The sequence below is a fragment of the Callithrix jacchus genome, chromosome 19 (genome assembly GCF_049354715.1).
Source record: "Callithrix jacchus isolate 240 chromosome 19, calJac240_pri, whole genome shotgun sequence".
In the NCBI taxonomy this organism is placed as follows: domain Eukaryota; kingdom Metazoa; phylum Chordata; class Mammalia; order Primates; family Cebidae; genus Callithrix; species Callithrix jacchus.
The window spans coordinates 39,001,851-39,018,027 of record NC_133520.1 but is presented as its reverse complement, the minus strand read 5'-3'; the positions used below and the strand labels follow the sequence as shown (position 1 = coordinate 39,018,027).

The following is a 16,177-nucleotide window of genomic DNA, read 5'->3' as shown; positions in this document are numbered from 1 at the left end:
GGACCAGTAGCCACAACCTCCAGCCCCAGAACTGCAGCCACTTCTCTGGCAGCAGCTGAAAGACTGCAAGAGCGCAGGGGAGGGGGACGGCTAACCTGGAGGGCAAGGGCTGGGGGAGGGGGCCAACCTCGCAGGCCCTCAGTGCAGCAGCTGGAGCCCAGAGAGCTGAGCTAAGGGAGGGCAGGGGACTGAAACCCGGAGGCAGCAGGGAAGGGACGCCGTCCTGGGAGCACCCCCAGGCCCTCACCCGCCACGCAGAACTGAGTGGACGTCCGGCAGTTGCCAGCCATAAAGGCCACCTCGCCCACATCCTCCATGCAGCACTGGGAGACAGTCAGTGTGTGGCGCGTGCCCTCCGCGGAGATGACCACGCGGCCCCCGGCCACCACCTCCTCCTGGTTCCGCAGCCAGCGGACGGGGCCCACCGGGACCGCCAACTCCACGCAAAACATTGCCGTGTCGCCCACGCGCACCGCTGTCTTCCGAGGGAGCTTTCGGAGAAGGTTTCCTGGGGTGGAGGGAGCCGCGCTGTCACAACAGCCCCAGCGCACCCCGCTTCAGACTCCCTCCTCCGCCTGCTCCCTATCCCTGGGTTCCCAACTGCCTCCAATTTACTCCATCGCGAAATCCCTTACTTGTCCGGCCGCCCCAGTCCCAGCTCGGTCCGGCAAGACCCCTCCCCACTGCCCCGCCATTCCCGCCATTCCCGCCATCCCACCCGTGCCCCGCCCCACCTTGCCCCTCCGCCCCCCACCTTGCCCCTCCGCCCCCCACCTTGCTCCCAGCCCCCCCACCTTGCTCCTCCACCCTCACCTTGCTCCTCCGTCCCCCCACCTTGCTCCTCAGCCCCCCACCTTGCTCCTCCATCCCCCTGCTTGCTCCCCCGCCCCCCACCTTGCTCCCAGCCCCACCACCTTGCTCCTCGCCCCCACCTTACCTGCTCTGCCCGCCCCAGTCCCGCCCGTGCCTCCCCTGGTCCAAACTCGCCCCCCCTCCCCCGCCAGCCCCGGACCCAGCCTGTCCAGTCGGCCAGGCTCTCTTTCCTCCTCCACGCCTCCTCGCCCCCCCGCCTCCCCGAAAGCACCCCCGCGCCCCCCGCCTGCCTTGGACGGCGAGCTCCGCCACGGTGCGGCTGCCCTCCGGCGTCTCGCAGATGTACACCGCGTCGTCGTCGGCCGACACGTTGCGCACGGTCAGCCGGCGCTCGGTGCCCTCCTCCTCGATGCCGTACTTAGCGCTCGCCCACAGCCGCGTCTCCTCCTTGAACCACGCAGCCTCGGTGGACGGCTGGGGCACCTCGCACAGGAACGTGGCCGACTCCTTCTCCCGCACCTCCAGATCCTGCAGCCGCTTCTTAAAGGGAACCGCGGGCTCTGCCCAGAGGAGCGGAGACTGTTTGAGAGGGCGGGGCCGGAGGGTGCGGGGGTGGGGTGGGGGGCGCAGGCGGGGTGGGGGCGGAGAGAGGAGCCTGGAGCTGGCAGAGGTGAGGGTGTGCGAAGGAGTAGGGGACGGAGCAGAGGCGCGGGAATCTGGAAAGGGGAGGGTGCAGGGTAGAGGAGTCGGGTGGGGAGAGGAGCGAGCAGGAGGCCAAGGGGCTGGGGGTGGGAAGGGCGCTTAGAAGGAGACGGGAGGTTAGGGGCGGGGGAGTAGAAGAGTAGAGGGCTGAGTGGCGGAGGTTGGGGCGGGAACATCGCGAGGGAGAGGGCGGGACTGAGGAGGTGGGATCTCCTGTGGCCCCGCCACTCTCACACCTCTCCCCTCTGTGTGTGAGCGACTGGTGGGGTGGGGGGCGGGGCGGGCCGGGGACTGGATGGAGAAAGTGGGTTGCGGCTCATTCGGACAGGCCGAGGGTCGTCGCCCGCAATTTGTGCACCAGGAACGGACACCTGCAACTCTGGATTCTACGACCCGACAGACGCGAGCGGGAAACGGCAGCGGCCGCAAGGGCGAAAGGACACAGGAGCAGGGGTTGCGGAGGGTACTGAGCCCGCGCGCCCGCACCCGGGAGCTCACCGCGCACTACGACCAGCACGGAGCTGTAGGTCTGCCCCACAAGATTGGACGCCGTGCAGGTGTAGAGGCCGCGGTCTGACTGCTTGCAGAAGAGGATCTTGAGCACGAAGTTCTCCTGAGCGTCCTCGTACACCACGTGGCGCCGGCCCTCGGTCACCAGCTGCCCGTCCTTCTTCCACACCGTCTCGGGCTTGGGCTCGCCGGTCACGTAGCAGCTGAGGCGCGCGTGCTTGCCTTCGGTCACCGTGCAGGTGCGCGTGCCGGTGCAGGGCGGAGAGGCGGGGGCGCCCTCGGCACGCATGGCTTCGCGCCGCCGCTGCAGGTGCGCCAGGAGCGCGGCCGTGGAGGTCCCCGGCGGGCTGGCTGTGTCCGCGGCATCCGAGTCCACCACGAGCGCAGCTGCGGCGCTGGCGGAGCCCAGCGGGTTCTCCGCGCGGACCTCGTAAGTGCCGCCGTCGCGCGGCCGCGCAGCACGAATGCGCAGTGAACTCGCCTCGCCGAGCTCCTCCACGCGCACGCGGGGGCCGTCGGGCTCACCCAAGCGCCGCCCGTCCTTGGACCAGCTCACCGCCGGCTTCGGGGAGCCACCCACGCGGCAGCGGAACGTGGCCTCGGAGCCCTCGCGCACGCGGATGGACGTGGGCCGCAGCAGGAAATGCGGTGCCTGCTCTGCGCACGCGGCCTCCGCGTCCACCTGCAGGCCCACGGCCGCGAAGGCCTCCCCTATGGCATTGCGCGCGCGGCACACGTACTGCCCACTATCGCCCAGCGCCAGGTCCAGGATAGTGAGGCGGTACAGGTCGCCATCCTGGGCCAGGCGGAAGCGTGCGCCCGCCGCCACCGGCTGCTGATCCTTCTCCCAGCTCACCTGTGGCGTGGGGTTACCCACGATCTGGCAGCTGAGCGTGGCATCCTTGCCCACCGACACCACAAAGGCCTTCGGCCGGGTGAGAAAGCGGGGCGCCCCGCTGAACTGGGGCTGATCCATGAGGGTGGCGGCAGGGACCTGCGAGGAGGTGGGGATGGCCTTAGGGGTGGCGGGAATGAGGCCCGGATGCACCCCACCATGCCGCCAGGAGAACCCAGTTCAACACCTCCACACACCCTACCCCGCGCCCTGAGGAAGCATCACTGGTTGGCACCGTGGCCCAGGAGCGCAGATTTGCCCCTTTCTGGGCATTTGGGATTTGGTACCCTCACCTGCAAATGGCTTTTCTAGCAGCTGAGAACATTTCCTTCCCTCTCCCCACTGACACCTGCTGCCCCAGCTGCAGTCACTGGAGCACATGTCCTGAACCTACACCCCGCAGCAAGCAGGCAGGTATTTTCGGTTCCTCCCAGCCTACAAGCTTTGCTGCAGCTCCCTGGGGCACACAGACCTGCTAGTACCCTGTGAGCCACTCTCTACCTGCAGGGGCGGGAGTCCTTTGTCCTGCTCCACACACTGTTCCCTCCCCAGGCCTAAAACTTCAGCTGGCCTGTGTGTGCCCTCCGCAACAAGAAGGGTTGCTTGCTGAGCCCCACCAGGCCTGGGCGCAGGAGGCCCATCGTGGGCACTGGTCCCTTGCCCCATGGCACAACACGGTCATGGGTTCTCCACCCTGGCAGGCTGCCCTCTGAGCCTTTTCTAGGTGAGCTACATTCTCTGCTCTGGGCACTGCCCTTACTCCCTCATCTTCCCCCCAACCCAGGCAACTCCTTCAGCAACTCCTTCAGCAGCGCCTCCAGGCTGCACTGAGGGGCCAGTCTGCCCACAGAGGGGCCTCACCTCTTCTGCAGGGTCACACATCTCCCTCCCCCACCCTGGGGGCACACCATCTATGAGGGGGAAGGACCAGAAACCCATCAGCTGCTTGCTCCTAGACCCCTCCACTGAGCCCCAGGTTGGATGGAGATGCGTGGGCAGCCCACAGTCAGGGATCTGGCTGGGGAGCATAGCTGGGGTATCCCCAGAGTCTGGAGCTGGCAAGGTCAGTGACATCCCCCTGGAAGGGCAGGAGACCTCCAAGCTGAGACCAGCTGGGCTGGGCCAGCTGCGCCCATCCTGGTGACCCCGCAGTTCTCAGCCACACTGGCCAGCTGGACGTGCTGCAGGGTTGAGGGTGCACCTCAGTGCCAAAGGTCCCAGGTGATGCCTTTGAGCAACCCAGGTAGAGACCCAGCAGGCCAGCCACCCCCAGTGCAGGTCCCCCATGTAGATGGTGTGGGTGACACTAGCCTGCCTGTGTAGCTCCTCTGTAGGAACAGGGAGTGGGAGTGGGCCCCCCGGCACTAGGCTGGCCTGGGGTGGGAGTGGGCCCCCCGGCACTGGGCTGGCCTGGGGTGGAAGTGGGCCCCCCGGCACTGGGCTGGCCTGGGGTGGGAGTGGGTCCCCCCCGGCACTGGGCTGGCCTGGAGTGGGAGTGGGCCCCCTGGCACTGGGCTGGCCTGGGGTGGGAGACGGCCCCACCAGGGCACCTTGCCTGCACCCTCCCTCAGGCCAGAGCCTCCAGCTTCTGGGCCTGGGCTGCCCACTGTGGGCTGAGCCAGGGCGTCGTTCCCAGGCCCTCCTCCTGGTCCTGTGATTCAGGTAGTTAATCCTTTTAATCCCTTTGGGCTGCTGAGGCTGGAGCAGGGCTGGGCTGCGGGTACCAGTCTGCTGACTCACTGTGCAGTCAGCACCTCTGCTGCAGGCCACCCCCCCACCCACAGCAGGGCTCCGGGGCTGGGGAGGACCTGGGCAGGGGCCCGCCCACAGCAGGCACCAGGGTCCGAGTTTTGCCCTTTCTGGGGATTTGCCTCCATGGGCACCTCCCAGGACTCAAGCTATCCAGGGCCCACGAGCTCTGGGCTGTCCCCAGCACTCTCCAAAGTCATACAGTCAGGCCAGGTGTGGTGGCAAGCACCTGTAATCCCAGCACTATGGGAGGCAGAGGCAGGAGGATCCCTTGAGCCCAGGAGTTCCAGGCCAGCCTGGGCAACATGTGAGACTCCATCTCTACAAAAAAAAAAAAAAAAAATTTTTTTAATTAACTGGAAGTGGTGGCAGGTCCCTGCTGTCCCAGCTACTCAAGAGGCTGAGGTGGGAGGATTGCTTGAACCCAGGAGGTCAAGCTGCAGTGAGCTAGGATTATGCCACTGTACTCCATCCTGGGCAACAGAGCAAAGCCCAGTCTCTTTTAAAAAAAAAAAAAAAGGCTGGGTGAGGTGGCTCACAGCTGTAATCCCAGCACTTTGGGAGGCTGAGGCAGGCTGATCACAAGGTCAGGAGATTGAGACCATCCTGGCTAACATGGTGAAACCCCGTCTCTACTAAAAATACAAAAGATTAGCCAGGCGTGGTGGTGCACGCCTGTAGTCCCAGCTACTGGGGAGACTGAGGTAGAAGAACTGCTTGAACCTGGGAGGCGGAGGCAGAGGTTTCGGTGAGCTGAGATCGTGCCACTGCACTCCTGACTGGGTGACAGAGCGAGACTCCATCTCAAAAAAAAGAAAAAAAATCATATGATTTTTTTCTGCTTCTGTGGGTTCCCCAGAAGCAGAACAGGGTGTCCTGTACCCCAGCCTCTTCCACACCCAGTGCCCCACCTGGCCCTGCCAGGGTCACAGTGGAACAACAGATGAGGTGGTGTGTGTGAGCAGCCTCTTTGGACCAGGACAGTCACGGAGCTCCCGTTACTGCCCATGCTGGAGGGACAGGGACACACAGGCTCATCCTGGCCTGGGGACCAGGACAGTCAGGGAGCTCCCATTACCATCCATGCTGAAGGGACAGGGGCACACAGGCTCACCCTGGCCTGGGGAAAGCGGGTAGAGACACTGAGGTCCTCGTGGGATGGCACCATGGCTCTGGGGCCTGCATTCTGTCACCTGGTGCAGGCCCAGGAGGCCAACTGCAGGGTCTGGGGGGCTCATGGCAGCCCGGTCAGGAGGCATCCCTACCAGTCAGCAGGCCTGAGGCCAGAGAGGGGCTCGCCATGCAAGAGTTCGGGAGCTACCCTCTTCCCTGACAACCCATGTCACAGATGAGGAATCAGGCTGAGCGGGAAGGAGGCCACCACGGCCACCCCTGGGGCTCCCAGGAAACTCATCGGGCACTGGGACATCCACAGAGGCCGTCTTTTTTCTCTGCCACATTTTGAGTCTGGACAACCTGTGAGCTTCCCCAGGAGGGGAAGACCTCAGCCCTCAGCCTCCCAGGAAAGCCTTTTCCCCACCATGGACCAGTTGGGCTCCTCGGCCCCTCGGAGGCCCCCCTCCAGCCCTGTGGGACCAGCCCGTGCTCCGGTTACAGGCCCCGCCACAGCCACCCGCCCCTCAGCAGCCCTTCACCCTGACTGTTGAGGAACTTTGCCACCCTTGTCCTCCAGGGGCCCCAAGACCATCCTCAGAAAGAGCTCAGAGTGGGAGGCGGCTCCCCACCCCCACACCGACAGGCAACCTGGGCAGCCCTTGCCCCCTCGCCCTTCCAGCACGGACTTCCAAGGGCAGCGCCCCAGGGCTGCACCTCACCTTAGACCCCACCGGAGGCTTCAAGCGCTCCGGGAAAATTCTTTCCTGGAGTCAGGTGTCAGCGCCCCTCTGGCTGTCCCCTCTGCTGAGGCAACAGGCCCAAAATAGCCCCAGCTGTCAGCGGGCATCTATCTCAGCAGCGCTGGGGGCAGGGCCAGCCAGACCCCCTGGCCGCTCTCTGAGCGAGGGTCAACTCCTGGGTGGAGGCTGGGTGGGTGCAGAACACCACCCTGTCCACCCTGCAGCCCCAGGCTGGCCAGGCGGCTCCATCCCATGTGAGGGCCCAGCTCCAGGCTCGGAGGAAGCAGGGGCTGGAACCCCAGCCCCACCACAGGGAGCGGCATCTCGGCCAGACCCTGAAGGCTCCCCCACTCCCCAGACGTGACCTTCAGCCAAGCCACCCTCCAGGGCACAGAAAGGCCCCTACCCTGTCAGGCTCTGTCTCCTCACCTCTCTCTATGGGGGCTCTGGGCAGCACACAGGCCGGAGGTACAGGCCGGTGCGGGGCGGGGGCTGCCGGGTCTCACCTCCCTCCGAGGACCCAGGACCAGCAGGCTGCCACCAGCAGCCCACACTCCGGCCGCTCCTCAAACTGGATGGGGACGAAAGGACAGGCAGACGCTGTCAGCTGGAGAAGGCTGGGCCCGCCCCCACCCCACCCCCTGCACTGGCCAGGCCAGCCCAGCCCAGCTCCAAAATAGCCCGGGTGTCTTTGTCCCGGATTCAGTTTCACCCTCGGCCATGCGGGAGGCAAAGGGCAGATGCTCAGGGCTACAGCCAGGGACAAGGGATCCTGTGTCCCCAGCAGTGATGGAGGTGGGGGCCACAGCCAGGGACGGGGGACCATGTGTCCCCAGCAGTGATGGAGGTAGGAGCCACAGCCAGGGACGGGGGACCATGTGTCCCCAGCAGTGATGGAGGTGGTGGCCACAGCCAGGGACGGGGGACCATGTGTCCCCAGCAGTGATGGAGGTGGGGGCCACAGCCAGGGACGGGGGACCATGTGTCCCCAGCAGTGATGGAGGTCGGGGCCACAGCCAGGGACGGGGGACCATGTGTCCTCAGCAGTGATGGAGGTGGTGGCCACAGCCAGGGACGGGGGGACCATGTGTCCTCAGCAGTGATGGAGGTGGTGGCCACAGCCAGGGACGGGGGACCATGTGTCCCCAGCAGTGATGGAGGTAGGAGCCACAGCCAGGGACGGGGGACCATGTGTCCCCAGCAGTGATGGAGGTGGTGGCCACAGCCAGGGACGGGGGACCATGTGTCCCCAGCAGTGATGGAGGTGGGGGCCACAGCCAGGGACGGGGGACCATGTGTCCCCAGCAGTGATGGAGGTCGGGGCCACAGCCAGGGACGGGGGACCATGTGTCCTCAGCAGTGATGGAGGTGGTGGCCACAGCCAGGGACGGGGGGACCATGTGTCCTCAGCAGTAATGGAGGTGGTGGCCACAGCCAGGGATGGGGGGACCATGTGTCCCCAGCAGTGACGGAGGTGGGGGCCAAGCAAGGGACGGGGGACCATGTGTCCTCAGCAGTGACGGAGGCCGGGGGCCACAGCCAGGGACGGGGGACCATGTGTCCCCAGCAGTGATAGAGGCCGAGGGCCACAGCCAGGGACAGGGGACCATGTGTCCCCAGCAGTGATGGAGGCCGAGGGCCACAGCCAGGGACAAGGGATCTTGTGTCCTCAGCAGTGATGGAGGCTAGCGGCCACAACTGGCCTGGCGCCTCCTCAAACCAGCATCCTGAAGTATGGGGCAGGAAGGAGCCTGGGGGACCCAGGATGGCTCTGAGCAGGACAAGGGACCACCCCAAGGGGAGCCCAGGATGGATCCTGAGGCAGCCATGGTCCTGCCCCAAGAGGAGACCCAGGACCACCCTGACTCTGTAGGAGGACTTGCACCCTCCCTTGGGCCAGCGGTGAAGGGAGGAGAGCAGGAGCCTGGGGCACCATGTGTGGCCAGGCCCAGGCCTTTGACAGGAGGCTGGCGGGGCCCTCCTGGAGCCCTCAGCTGGGTCTCAAAGGCGCCCTTATGTGGGAGCACGTGGGTTCCTATGAGAACCCAGCTTGCCTGGGTGGAGGAATCAGCCCTGGGGAAGGCTGCTGACGGCACCCTGCTTCATACCCCAGAGGGGCTGGCCCTGTCCCCACGGCCCTGGCCACAAAGCAGTGTGGACCGGGCACTGGGCAGGCCCCACCTGGGAGGAGCAGCCAGAGAGGGCTGCCACTGAGAGCTCTGTGCCTTTCCAAGGAGCACCCAGGTCCGGAAGCACTCGAACTGGATGGGGATGAAGGAGCCAAGGCTCTCCAACATGGAGGGAGGAGGGAGCCAGGGCGGCATGTGAGGCGGGGCCCTGCACCTGCACCTGGGGGCACCTGGCCTGAGGTGTGCTGCCAACAGAGTCCTGTCTGTCAGCACCAGGGAGCCAAAGAAGGGGCCAGCCAGGCAGGGTCTGGAGCTGGACCCAGGAGGACAGCTCAGGCTGTGGCAGGAGGGAGGGTGAGGAAGACAGGGGTGCTGGGAACCTGCTTTGTGCCTCCAGGCTTTGCCCCGTCCCTGATCCGGTGCCCAGCCTCTGTGTCCTCACAGGGCACCCCAGGCTCTTCCTGGCCACGGCCAATGTCTCATGTGTCCTCACTCAGAAAGAGAGCAAGGGGTCTCTGGGGTGATGGTCATGCCATCCTGCAGCCTTAGCAGCCTCATCTCCTGCTCACTCACCTCCAGAAGCTCCGCCTTCTCATCCTGTCACCTTGCTGGTGAGCATTTCAGCGTGTGAATCTCAGGGACAGGCATTCAGACCACAGCACCAGGGAGGAGGGAAAGGCTGGAAGGCGAGCCCACAGCGTCACCCCAGGAGCTTGGCCCTGAGCTGCCCCAGCCAAGCAGAAGTGTGTATGCATGCCCGTGTGTGTCTTCATGGCACGTGTGCTCACACACACCCCACCCCCTCAGGACAGGGCAGTGGAGAGTGCAGAAAGAATGTCCATGTGGGCGAGCCCCTTGCAGGTCCTCCTGGGAGAAGCGACGCCCCCACAGCCACCAGTAGCCGACGGCCCTCCTGGCCTGCCTTCCTCACTGCTGCCTCCCTGATGCGTCTCCAGACACCACGGTCAGCCCTGGGATGGATTTTCTGCCTCCAACACCACTTCGTGGGACGCCTGCTGTCGGGAGGCACTGTGCCCGGTTTGTCCTTTACACCATGGGAGGCCACAGGATGCCATGGCTGGCCGTGGACCTTGTCTTTTCCCGGCTGGAATCCACTGCAGAGAACCCTCATGGAGCTGCTGTCTGTTCAAAGGGGTACAGGTGGAGGGGAACAGAGTTTCCTGAGGAAAGCACATGTCACCATGTCCCTGGAGTTGCCAGCTTCCACCAGGATTCCCCACCACGAGCCCTCCTCCCAGGGGCTTTCACAGCTTGTGGGCTGGCATCCTGGGTGCAGTTTAAGCAAGGGGGGTGTTCTCACAGCCACCTCCCAAGGCGTAGGGGCATGGCGGGCCCAGAGGCCTTGGACCTGCACCTGCTGCCCCGGCTGCCCACCAACTATAGACCAAGCCCAGTGCAGAGGGACCCCATATATACCAGGACTGAAGCCATCCTGCAGGGTTGGCGAGAAGCCACAGTGTGGCCCCACAGCACAGAACAAGCCTGGATGGGTCCGTTTCTACTAGAGAAGCAGCCCCTGGGTTTGGGGTTTGACACAGGGGTCCTGTCCAATCACCATGAACTCAGCAAACCCTCCTCTCCCTCACTCTGTGCTGTGACTCTCTCTCCCCAACAGCTCAGCCTCGTCCTCCTCCGTCCTCCCCACCCCCCCATCTCCCTCCCCCAGAACTCAGCCTCCACCTCTTCCTCTGTCTTCCCCTCCTACTGTGAGCCCCCTCCCCCACAGCTCAGCCTTCTCCCTTTTCTCCGTCTTCCTTTCTCTGTGCCCTCTGGCGGGCACCTCCCTCCCTCATGAGATGGTTCCATGTCTCAGCTAACAGGATGCCTCTGAAGATTCACCCGTTCCCTGCACCCCATTGCTCAGCCTCACGTCCTTCCTCGTGGTTCTTCGTAGGGAGGAGTCAGGTCTCCCGTTGCTTATCCGGTTCCCTTGAGCCAAGAGTGGTCTGTTTGTTGGTCTGGAGAGGCCCCGTGCTTCAGAGAGACCTATGCCACGACCACCTGCCCCACTCTGGCCAGCAATCTGGCACCAAAGCTTCCCTCCAGGAGAGTTCATGTGAAACCAATTCCATCCCCGTCAACCACCATCCCCCAGCACACCCCAGCTCCTGGGAACCTTCCTACTACTCTCTCCGCTCCAAGCTCAGCTTTTCCGGACTCCGTATGAGGCAGCTCACGCAGTGTTGTCTCTGTGCCTGGCTTACTTCCCGCCTGTCCGTGCTGCTGCCAACAACAGGATCTCATTCCCTGTCCTGGCTGACAGCACTGTACTGTGTACACACATCACATCCCTTCTCCCATTCATGGCTGGTCACTCGGGGACTCTACGTCTCGGCTACGGCGAACAGTACTGAAGCCAACAAGGGAGCGCAGGCGCCCCTCGGGCGTGCCGACTTCCTCTGGGTTTATACCCAGCAGTGGGATTGCTGGGCCACACGGCAGGTCTGTCGTGTTTTGAGGCAATGGGGAGACACTGTTCAAAGGGTACAAAACTTCAGTTGTAATATTCGTTAAGTTCTAGGGATTTAAAGTACAGCGCAGTGTCTAGTTAATCAGACTACACTGTTTGTTTAAAACATGCCAGGAGAGTAGATCTTACGTGTTCTCACCACAAGAAAGGAGGTACGTATCCATGTGCTTAGACAGATGGTGACAAGACGAGTGAGTGAAGGGACGGGACCGACGTGAGGCGACGGTGTTAATTCGTGCATATCGCAAATCATCACGTTGTGCACCTTCCACGTATGCAGTTTCTGGTCAATTACGCCTCAACCAATGGGCAGGGCTGGGGACGGGAGGAAGAGACAGTGAATCTGAAACAACTCCAAGTCAGTCCCGGGGGTTTTCCCGAACGTTTTATGATCCCCAGGTCGTACATGAACGTGTCGAGAATCTCTGGGGTCTTGTGGGTGCAGGGATGAAGTTCTGTATTCCAGGAGGAAACAGGGCTTCGTTCCCTTCTGAACGTTAGGAGGGAAGGCATCTTCCTTCCTTGACCAGCTTGTAGGTGACACACACTCGGCAAACGCCCACTCCCAGGAACACCGAGAGCACACAGGCCCTTTGTTCATAGGGCCTTTTCATGTCCGTATCTTATCAGATATTCCCAAACAATGCTGTTTTTTCATCTTATAGAAGAGGGGCCTGAGGCCCACAGTGTGAAAACAATTTGCTGAAGCCCACACAGCCGCTGCGCTGGCAGCGTTTCTTGTGGCATAAATGAGAAGCAGGCTTTGCGGCCACAGAGACATGACTGCTAAGTGCACTGTCCCATCCTGAAGGAGATTCTGCCTCCACAAGAGGACATTGAAGTCTGCAGTTCTGTGGTTTGTTTAAACATAAAGTGTTAAATATTCTTGTGGGACGCAAAGGCCAAAAGTTTGAGGACAGCTGCCCGCATGGAAATCTTGCATTTGTGCAAGCAGATAGGGGAGGGTTTCCCTTTCTGTTGCTGTCTTGTTTTTTTGAGATGGAGTCTCACTCTGTTGCCCAGGCTGGCATGCAGTGGTGCCATGGTGGCTCACTACAACCTCCGCCTCCTGGGTTCAAGCCATTCTCCTGCCTCAGCCTCCTGAATAGCTGGGATTACAGGCACATGCCACCACTCCCGGCTAATTTTTTATTTTTGTATCTTTAGTAGAGACGGGGTTTCTCCATGTTGGTCAGGCAAGTCTTGAACTCCTGACCTCGTGATCCACCCGCCTTGGCCTCCCAAACTGCTGGGATTACAGGTGTGAGCCACCGCGCCTGGCCAGGTTAGGGGGTTCTATTGTACTGCCTCGTCCCCTACATGCCACGGCTTTTTTGAATTACAAATTGACATGCAAAAATTGTTCATATTTCTGTACAATGCGATGTGGTGTTTTGTTTTTTTGAGACAGGGTCTTCTTTGTCACCAGGCTGGAGTGCAGTGGCGTGATCATGGCTCACTGCAGCTTCAACTGCCCAGGCTCGTGATTCTCCTTCCTCAGCCTCCTGAGTAGTTAGGACTACACGCGTGAGCCACCATGCCTGGCTAATATTTTGATTTTTTTTTTTTTTGTAGGGACAGGGTCTCCCTGTTTCCCAGGCTGGTCTTGAACTCCTGGGCTCAAGCAAAGCGGTCGTATTACAGGCATGAGCTACCATGCCTGGACAGAAACGGTGAATTCTAAATAGAGGCAGGCTGTCGTATTTTAACGGAAATGCCCCCTTTCATTGCAGCTGCGTGGCTTCACTGTAAACTTTCTCTAGTGACATGCCAGGAGAAAGTAAAATCTACCTGTAGGTTTTTTACTTGCTACTTGCAGCAAGTAGGTTATTGTTTTAATTTTACCTGCTTGTTACTGACACACACATGCACCTATTTACAGGCTGTCCCGATGCCTGCACACAATGCGTAACGATGCAGTCAGGGTTATGACGCCATCCCTCAAACACCGACCGTTTCTTCACTCCAGGTCTTCTCTTCTAGCTATTTTGAAGCATACACGGGAAGCTGGTTCCCGGACCCTGCAAATACCAAAATCTGTGCATAGGCAAGTCCTACAGTCGGCCTGCAGCACCAAGCACAGGACAAGCCGGCCCTCCCTATACACGCAGGTCTGACGTCCAAGAACACCGCTGGTTCTCTTCCCTTCCCATTTGGTTCCAGAGAATGTGCGTATAAGTGGACCCACTGGTTCAGACGCATACTGTTCAAGGGTCGACTGCATATGACGAACTACCGTTAGCTACAGTCACCCCACCGTGCTATGAACACTAGAACTGATTCATTTTCTCTTACCGTCTCTGCCCACTCACCAGCCTCTCTTCAGCCCCTTCCCGCTTGCCCCCCAGCCTCTGGTAGCCTCACTCAACTCCCTACCTCCGTGAAATCCACAGGAGTGAGAACTGGTGAAACCCAATCATAGTGTCCGGTCTAACTTTTTTATTTTAATGTAAGAGTTTAAACATTCCTGGGGAGGACACAAAAGAGCCTGAAGACGACAGCCCAGATGGGTGCCCGCGCACAAGCACAGAGGAGAGTGAGTTTTTATGCTGCCGCGTCCCTGGTCCCGGCGTTACTGATGCATAATGAATAAAAACTGTGCGTATTGAAAGTGTCCACTGTGATGTTTTGAGACGTCTATATAGTGCAGATTCGCTCCCACACAGGAGTGAGAACGTGGGACGTTTGCCTTTCTGTGCCTGGCTTATTTCACCGAACAGAAAGGCTCCAGCTCCATCCACACTGCTAACGGCAGGATCTCCTGCTCTTCGTAGCTGAACGACACTCCATTGTGTGTATGTACCATGTTTTCTTGGAGAGTAGGTTAATTCCATATCTTGGCTGTCACGAATACCTACAGTGAACATGTACCCAGTAACATATCGGATAGACACCACACATAGTACATAAAACAAAAGAAAGTCGTTTTCCTTATATACTAGAAACAGGCCGGGCGCGGTGGCTCACGCCTCTAATCCCAGCACTTTGGGAAGCCGAGGCAGGTGGATCATGAGGTCAGGAGATGGAGACCATCCTGGTCAACAAGGTGAAACCCCGTCTCTACTAAAAATACAAACATTAACCAGGTGTAGTGGCATGCACCTGTAATCCCAACTACTCGGGAGGCTGAGGCAGGAGAATCACTTGAACCCAGGAGGCGGAGGTTGCAGTTAGTGGAGATCACACCACTGCACTCCAGCCTGGGCAACTCCTCTCAAAAAAAAAGGAAGAAAGAAACAGACTAAAGTTGTTTTGAAAAACACTAATTCGCAAAATTATTCGCGTGTATTTCACTGCACCGTAAAGATAACGAGGCCTGTGTCTTCCTGGGGTTCTTCTCCTGGGCCCACCTCAGCAAGGTCCTCTTGAGATCACACGAGGCTACTTTGTAAAGCTTGTCTTTATCGGAGGAAGAGATCTCTTATTTCAATCCTCCCGTTCTCCTCATTTGAAATTGGCTTGTCCATTTGTTCCCATTTCAAGACCAAAGGATAGAAGCTCTTGGTTTTACCATTTGTGCTGCTTAAAAAAAAAAAAAATGTGTTCTATGGTGACAAAATATATCTTTAAAATCATCTATTACAAAATTAAGCAAAGTCACACCAAAAATGAGAAATCCAATGGAAAATGTTACCTTTTTACATAAGGCAAATTGTAGAGACAAAAATGACAATTACTATATTTTTTTATCATTTATTTCACTTTTACATTGTCGATGGTTTATTAGAGTTGGTGCGCAGCCACTGCAGAAAACAGTATGATGGTTCCCACAAACGTTAAACACAGACTCCCCATGTGACTCAGCAATTCCACCCATCAGTATCACCCAAAAGAACTGAAAGCGGGTCTCAAAAAGATATTTGTACACCCATTGTTTATTTTTTTATTTAAAAGCTCTTTTATTTTTTAATAGAGATGGGGTCTCACTGTGTTGCCCAGGCTGGTCTTGAACTCCTGGATTCAAGTGACCCTCGTGCTGCAGCCTCCCAAAGTGCCAGGGGTTACAGACGTGAGCCACCACAGCCCGCCACCCATATGTACCGCAGCACTGCTCCCAACAGCCGCGAGCTGGAAGCACCCAGATGTCCGTCAGCAGATGAACGCCAGGTGCTGCACGCACACAAAGGGGCCACTCAGGTTCTTTTCCATTCAGCTTTTGAAAGCTGGACATTTGTAACATGACAATAAAGATAATTCTTGAGGACATTACGGTGACTAAATAAGCCAGGCACAAAAAGACAAAGACTGACTCCATTCCTGTGAGGTCCCCAGAGGCGTCACGCCCATGGAGAGAGGGTAGAACGGGGTTGCAGGGGCTGGGGTGGGGGTCTGGGGACTGATGTGTTTGGGTCAGACTGTCAGGTTTGGAACGTGAGGCAGCTCTGGAGGCGGTGGCAGTGGTGGCTGCACAACCACATGAATGGGCTTGATGCCACTGGACTGGACACTGAAGATGGTCAAAATGGTAAATTCTGTGTTCTACATATTTTAACACAGTAAGAAGAACAGGGTGAAAGTGAAGAGCTAGCCACTGAGACAACCAATCACAACACAGTAAGGGGGCGGCATGCCAGGACTCCATGCCCAGGGGGCACCACAGAGTCCCACCAATCACAGGGCTGGGACCCGTTCCTCCAAACCACTGGGGTAGCTCTGGCTGAGCTTCAGAAGGAAAATCATGTTGTGTTTGCAAAGGCAAGTCTGTGGTGAGAACCCTGCAGAGTTTGCATCATGAATGAAAAGATGGGGGGCAGATCTGGGACAGACACGTGAGGCCTCAGGGCAGGAGTGCTGGGAAACCCATCCCCCAGGACAGGACTCTGTAAGGAAGTGGCTTTCATTTCTTCACAACAGCAACTGTATGCTGTCTCAGCAGATGGGGTTGGTCATTGCCTTGGCTTTGAAGTATTTGTGCCTCTTTCATATCCCTGATGGCTTCTGAATGTGTTTTTTTCTTTGTTTTGGGACAGAGTTTCACTCTGTCATCCAGGCTGGAGTGCAATGGCACCATCTTGGCTCACTGCAACCTCTG

The 16,177-nt window shown here is 59.5% G+C and overlaps 1 protein-coding gene across 50 annotated transcripts in view; it reads right to left on the bottom strand.

The window, feature by feature from the left end:
* The window catches only part of OBSCN (obscurin, cytoskeletal calmodulin and titin-interacting RhoGEF), a 165,411-nt gene extending 158,313 nt beyond the window's left edge, over positions 1-7,098 (bottom strand). For 49 of the 50 annotated variants that reach the window (XM_078357091.1, XM_078357093.1, XM_078357100.1 and 46 more), the window contains exons 1-4: positions 6,955-7,098; positions 2,014-3,019; positions 1,104-1,373; positions 248-508 (exon numbers count right to left, since the gene is read on the bottom strand). In XM_078357091.1, the coding sequence (XP_078213217.1) occupies positions 248-508; positions 1,104-1,373; positions 2,014-3,001 (1,519 nt within the window). In that variant the 5' untranslated portion in view covers positions 3,002-3,019; positions 6,955-7,098. The remainder of the gene's footprint in view (positions 1-247; positions 509-1,103; positions 1,374-2,013; positions 3,020-6,954) is intronic. The other variant, XM_078357092.1, reaches the window with a different exon arrangement.
* Positions 7,099-16,177: the final 9,079 nt, after the last annotated feature.